This window comes from Histoplasma capsulatum, genomic scaffold (assembly GCF_000149585.1).
Source record: "Histoplasma capsulatum NAm1 scaffold_2 genomic scaffold, whole genome shotgun sequence".
NCBI classification, from domain to species: domain Eukaryota; kingdom Fungi; phylum Ascomycota; class Eurotiomycetes; order Onygenales; family Ajellomycetaceae; genus Histoplasma; species Histoplasma mississippiense.
Window position 1 is genome coordinate 2417705 of NW_001813981.1, and position 5456 is coordinate 2423160.

Consider the following 5456-nt stretch of genomic DNA (forward strand, 5'->3'; position numbering starts at 1 on the left):
CCACTAATGTACTGAACTTCCCGACGCGGCACATAAAATCCATAAACAGACAAGAAGGGGAAGAAGGGGAAAGAAGGGGAAAGAAGAAGCAAAGGGGAAAAACACAAACGAAGGGGGGTGGGATGGTATTAATGAGCGTCTTCTCTCCTTCTTTCTTCCTTTCGCTTTTATCCCCGTAGTAAAAGGGGGGTCAAAAGAATTTGCAATTTTCACCCAACAAGAAACAAATCGAGATAAGGGCGGCAGTTGTTAGTAGTTCATCCACGTCCAGAAACAGGGTCAGCCGTGCAGATAAACGGTCATGTTATCCAGCTTATCGATTTATTAGTGAGACACATCACATATCCCCAATGGTAGGGGTTGGGGAACGAATGCATCTTCCTCCTCCCTCCCCCTTGTCATGTTTTTTTTTTTTTTTTCTTTTCTTTTTCAATTTCAATTTTATTATTTTGTCAATTGTTTTCTCAACTACACCAGCATCGAAAACCCTAGAAGGAAAGCAGCCACCAGAACACCAGCCCCATACACCTGGCCGATATGCAACGCCACAGCGTGTCCCGCGGTCCCTTTCCCGGGCGCCGAAGTCGCGCCCTCACCCAGGCCCGTGTAGACGACACCACCCGTATTTGTTCCGGAAGGTGTGCCTGTCTGCGAGGCCGTGGGGGCAGTGGAAGTGGTGTTGACACGTTTGGGGTTCTGGGCACCACAGGGGTGGTCCGCGCGACAGGCCGTTACGCAGGAGGAGTCGTCGCCACAATGTCTTACGCATTGGTTATTGAATTCTGTGCAGAGATAGTAGGGCATTGTGAGGGTATATTCGGACGTGTTGGGGGTGATTCCGTTGCTGCAAACGCAGGAGTATTGGAGGGTGTCCTGTTGGTTGATTGTGGGTTGGTTAGTCCAGCCAGGGGAATGGCGATGATGACGATGACGATGATGTAGAGTTTTGGGGTCTCCTACCGCGTCACACTCATTTGAATCGGGGTTTTCACTTGTTCCGGGGAGCTGCAAGCAGATCAAGGGACAGGAGCTCATCTGATTATTGCACCATGTCTCTATAGACGAATGTTAGATATGTTCGGTTCGGTTTCGAAATTGGCGAATAGTTATGAACTCACGTCTTATAGCTTCGGAAATGTTTGAAGGATCGATGGATTGCGAGGTAGCGAACCCAGCAATGGATGAGAGGGCAAGGAGGATGGTGGGGAGCAACATGACTTCGGGGGGATTTCGCCGTGGGTGATATCTGGAATAACTGACGAGATGTTGGACAGCCAGAGAAAAAAAAAAAAAAAAAAAAAAAAAAAAAAAAAGGAGGCCCAATTGAAATCAGCGTGGGCAAAAATTAATAAAGCTATATACGACTGAACGAGAGAAGGAGAAGGAGAAGTCAAGCGAGGGACAATTGAAGCGGGAAAAGATCAACGACGGCGGGAGAGCGGGGGAACAAAGAAGGCAAAAGTAAAGCGAGGCAGCAAGAGAAAGAAAAGAAAGGAAGAAGAACCAGGAAATCGAAGGATGCGAGACAAGCAACCACAACAGAGAGAGTCGGGGGAGGCGTCCCAAACGCGCTAGGCCCGTTGTTGGAGAAGCAGCAGCAGATCCGACCGATTTAGCTCAGCCATTTTACCAAGGCAGGTACTCCGTAGTTAACTTTGGTTCTGCACGCCGTTCTCCGGCCCAATGAGGTGGTGGATGGGTGGAGATGGTGATGATGGCATCATTTTTGGATGCGTGATCATCTAGCAAGCAGGACACGGCATGTATTTCCTTTCTTCTTGCAGGAGCTCCGGGTCCCAGAGTTGCACCGGCAATACCACCGCGGGGAATATCCAAGACACGCGTGGGTGGTCCGCCAGTCGAGGCAGGCTGCCCGAGCATTTCTGCCTGCGCATGTGTGTTTGTGGGTGTGTGGATGAAACGCTGTCTCAGCCATGGACGCCCTGGAACTGGCGGCGGGGAGGGGAAGCAAGCTTGGAAGCTTAGCGGAGCCTTTGTCAGGGATCAGCTGCCATGGGCAAACAAGCCCCCAATTGAGTTTGTTATGGGACTACCCACGAGTTATGTGCTGCGTATATCCTTTCAATGGCCATTGTCAAACTTAGACGTCTCCCGTTGATAATGATATTGTTTGAAAGGACAGATTCATAGTATACGGAGTAGGTCTGATCAGATTCGATCCCAGATGATATCAGTAGAGAATCCAAGATCACACGTCTGTGTCACCCGTTCGTTCATGGGCAGATTTCCTCAGCCATTCTCTGCTCCTATCAAGAGAATTCCTCAACTTGCTACGGAGGTCGGTTTCAAAAGTTTCGTTCAGCCAAGCTACTATCTACGCCACTGATATAGTTACAAGTTGAAATATCATAGATACTGCTAATGAGAAGCAATTACCCCTCATTTTAAATAGCAGATAATCCCTCAGAGATTGATGAATCAAATTTATCTTCTCTTTTATTTCAATATGGCTTTCAATACAGATATCTCAATCTGTGCTGTGATAGTGACTCTGAAGTCTTTTGATGATAATGTGTTCCCCACTATGCTGCGGCTGGCAGTTGCAGTGTATAGATGATGAATTGGATGGCCACGCCTGCTGTGGGCCGAGCCACACCACCACACCCACGGGTATATATATCACTATGAGCGCAACCATTTAACAAATGGTTATGTTGGCTTTTTGCTATGGATAACCTAGTGGTCATAGTGCTATCTTATCACAGTAAAACTACTAAAGAAATCAGCAATTTCCCTCAGTTATCTATTCAAATCATCAATTGTATTTATAAAACTGCTCAAGATCATAACTTTAATTCAGATCTTTCTTATCTTTATATCTGTGATAAAAGATGCTTCTCACTCTGAATCTGGATGACTCACAAAACAGCAGTCAGCTCAAGAACATATCCTCATCAAGATACACTGTGATCAATATGGAAGAGAGAAATTCTGTGCTGATATAGCAGGTGAACTCAGTCAGACTTGATAGATGAAAGCAGAAGAAATAATGAGAGGGAATTTATATGTAAAATCTAGTATAAATTCCTAGTGGCTGTTGTGGCGTTTTTAGTGCTTGAACGAAACTTTTGAAACCGACCTCCGTACTGTACTGTGTATTGATCCTCCCCGGCTGGGTGATTATGGCTGCTGCCAGCGACTTATTATCATACTTCTTTTTAATAGTAGCTATAAATTCATCCCGCTTTGGTATGTGCAACTACATCCCGTGGCGTACAAGCTTCACTGCCTAGTGAGCTAGATTATGCTGATGATCATTTCGCAGGCACACAGTTTTTGAACATATTTCTTTTACTTTACCGGATTTACCAACGCACCTAACCCTCTCCTTCTACCCACTTCCGAGGAAGCGTAGCTCAGTTGAGCTCATCGGGACCCGCTATTCCTTCCAAAAAGTCGCATCTTTCGTCTGCACCACATCCTAAACACAAGCCAAAAAGCTCCTTCTACCGTAGTCCTTGCTTGCTCGCCACCTGTCAAATGGATGGAGCCGGCGAATGAGGAGGCACAGCCACCTCACATGCAGCAACCGCAACATAACCAAAAAGAGCGGCAAAAATCTGTCCCCGTCTCTCTTTTCAATCACACCACGATTTCTCCGCGTAATTTCTCTACCAATCCCACAACGGCGGCCTCCACCACAATCTCTGAAAACAACGATTATAACATCACCTCAGCGGCCGTGGCATCAGGAGCAGCAGTGGAACAATCACCACATTCGGATGAGGAACCACCGCCATGGATAGCTCCATCAATGTCAACGGCTATATCAGGCGTAACCCCCCCTTATTGGCGGCACCATAGGAGCGTATCCCTGGCATCGCAGACGTCACTAGAAACCGCCACGGCACAGCGCAGGTCACTTATACGCCTGGAAGACCACACGGAGGACCCAGCCAGCGAGACGAGCCAGGGCCTTTGGGCGCGCAGCGTGTTGATCGAGGATTATATTGTTGTGAAGGGGGGGAGGTCTGGGATTGGGGCATATGTTGTGTGGATTTGTAAGATTCAGACGTTGGAGGTTTGTGTCTTCCTGTCCTCTATTTAGTTTTCTTCTTCAATGTTTTTTCGGGTGTCTTTTCATGAGCTAATCTTTCTATGGGGACACATAGGGTGGTCTCGTGGTGGTTCGGATGAGGTATGTACTGTACATACAATACAATCCTTCTCAACTCCCATGTACATACATGTACAGCACATGCGTTGCGTATGAAATATGCCCACTGTTATAAGATAGACTAAAAATCCACAGATACTCCCAATTTGACGATCTGCGATCCAAACTAGCCACTGCTTTTCCCCATGCCAAATCGGCACTCCCGCAACTCCCGCCCAAGAGCGCCATATGTATGCCACCCCATTCCCCCTTCCCGGAACTCCGATATAAATACCGCTTTCAATCCATTGTTTTGCAAAGTTTTGGTGCATGCTGACAAGTGCCTTAAATCTCCAACCACAGTTAAATTCAGTCCTAAGTTTCTAGAAAGGAGACGAGTTGGACTTGAATATTTTTTAAAGTGAGTTGAAAAATATGTATTGAAGAAGCTCCCCAGTATCTATATCCGTCTATCTAAAGCTCCCTACTTCAACTAGTTTTTTTTTTTTTTTTTTTTAAACTAATGGATTCTCCACCAGCTGTGTGCTTCTCAATCCTGAATTTTCCGGATCGCCTATACTGAAGGAAGTTTTGTTCAGCCATGTCGGTTGATGGCGTGTCCTATTTTGAGGTTGCTCGTCCCTTCGTTTCTGGCCCTTTCTTGTTTCGGCCTTCTTCATTTACTGTTATTTCTTTTAATTTATTTTTAGTTCGTATATTCGTATATACTTTTCCGGTTGCAAACTCCTTTCTATGATAATGAAATTGCATGGACATAAATCAAAGGAGCTAGCGCTTTTTTCTTTCTCCCCTTAGTTTGAGACAAAATTGTTGATGGAGTTAGTGGCTGTGTTGCAAGTATTTAGTAACATCGAGGTTTAGTTAGATCTCGATCTTTGTTTTTGTTTGTGTTTTACTTGGCTTGACTTCGACCAATTTTTGGTGATTATCTAATCTGATCGTGAGAGTTAAACTAGTTCATTACCTGTGACCAGACAATACTTGTATTGCCAACTGTAACTTACAGATTTTGGAGCCCCAAAAAGCCTGACCCCGCCCTCCCTTCCGCCACAACAAACCTGCGTATGAGGGCTGGCATGTATGGTTCGATACAGCCCTACCCCACAGCCGAAACCCCGTAATATTTCGCCGTACTGTCACGTCGCCCCTTGGACGGCGAACGGGAACGAAAAACCTGCTCGCGATAAGACGACACGAGACAAGAGCGAGAGTCAAAGAAGCCCGCTCTATATTCTATCCAGGCGAGCCCGGGAAACTATCCTCAGTGCTGCTTTTGTCCTTGCTAGAAGGCCATGACTGCAGCGACCAATCTCCATCC

At 46.3% G+C, this 5456-nt stretch overlaps 3 protein-coding genes across 3 annotated transcripts in view; 2 read left to right on the forward strand and 1 right to left on the reverse strand.

Moving 5' to 3' along the window:
• Window positions 1–132, forward strand: part of HCAG_02792 (predicted protein) — a gene marked incomplete at both ends in the record, with an annotated part of 1857 nt that extends 1725 nt beyond the window's left edge. Inside the window, one exon of the mRNA XM_001542571.1 lies at window positions 50–132. Within this exon, the coding sequence (XP_001542621.1) occupies window positions 50–132 (83 nt within the window). The remainder of the gene's footprint in view (window positions 1–49) is intronic.
• A 336-nt stretch (window positions 133–468) lies between these two features.
• Window positions 469–1215, reverse strand: HCAG_02793 (predicted protein; the record flags this gene model as incomplete). Its single annotated transcript, XM_001542572.1, has 3 exons — window positions 469–873; window positions 961–1055; window positions 1119–1215. The coding sequence occupies 3 exons, from the start codon at window positions 1213–1215 to the stop codon at window positions 469–471; spliced, it is 597 nt and encodes a 198-aa protein (XP_001542622.1).
• A 1928-nt stretch (window positions 1216–3143) lies between these two features.
• Window positions 3144–4729, forward strand: HCAG_02794 (predicted protein; the record flags this gene model as incomplete). The annotated part of the gene is made up of 6 exons (XM_001542573.1): window positions 3144–3210; window positions 3477–4042; window positions 4134–4159; window positions 4274–4368; window positions 4481–4538; window positions 4657–4729. 6 exons carry the CDS (start codon window positions 3144–3146, stop codon window positions 4727–4729), a joined length of 885 nt encoding a protein of 294 aa, XP_001542623.1.
• Window positions 4730–5456: the final 727 nt, after the last annotated feature.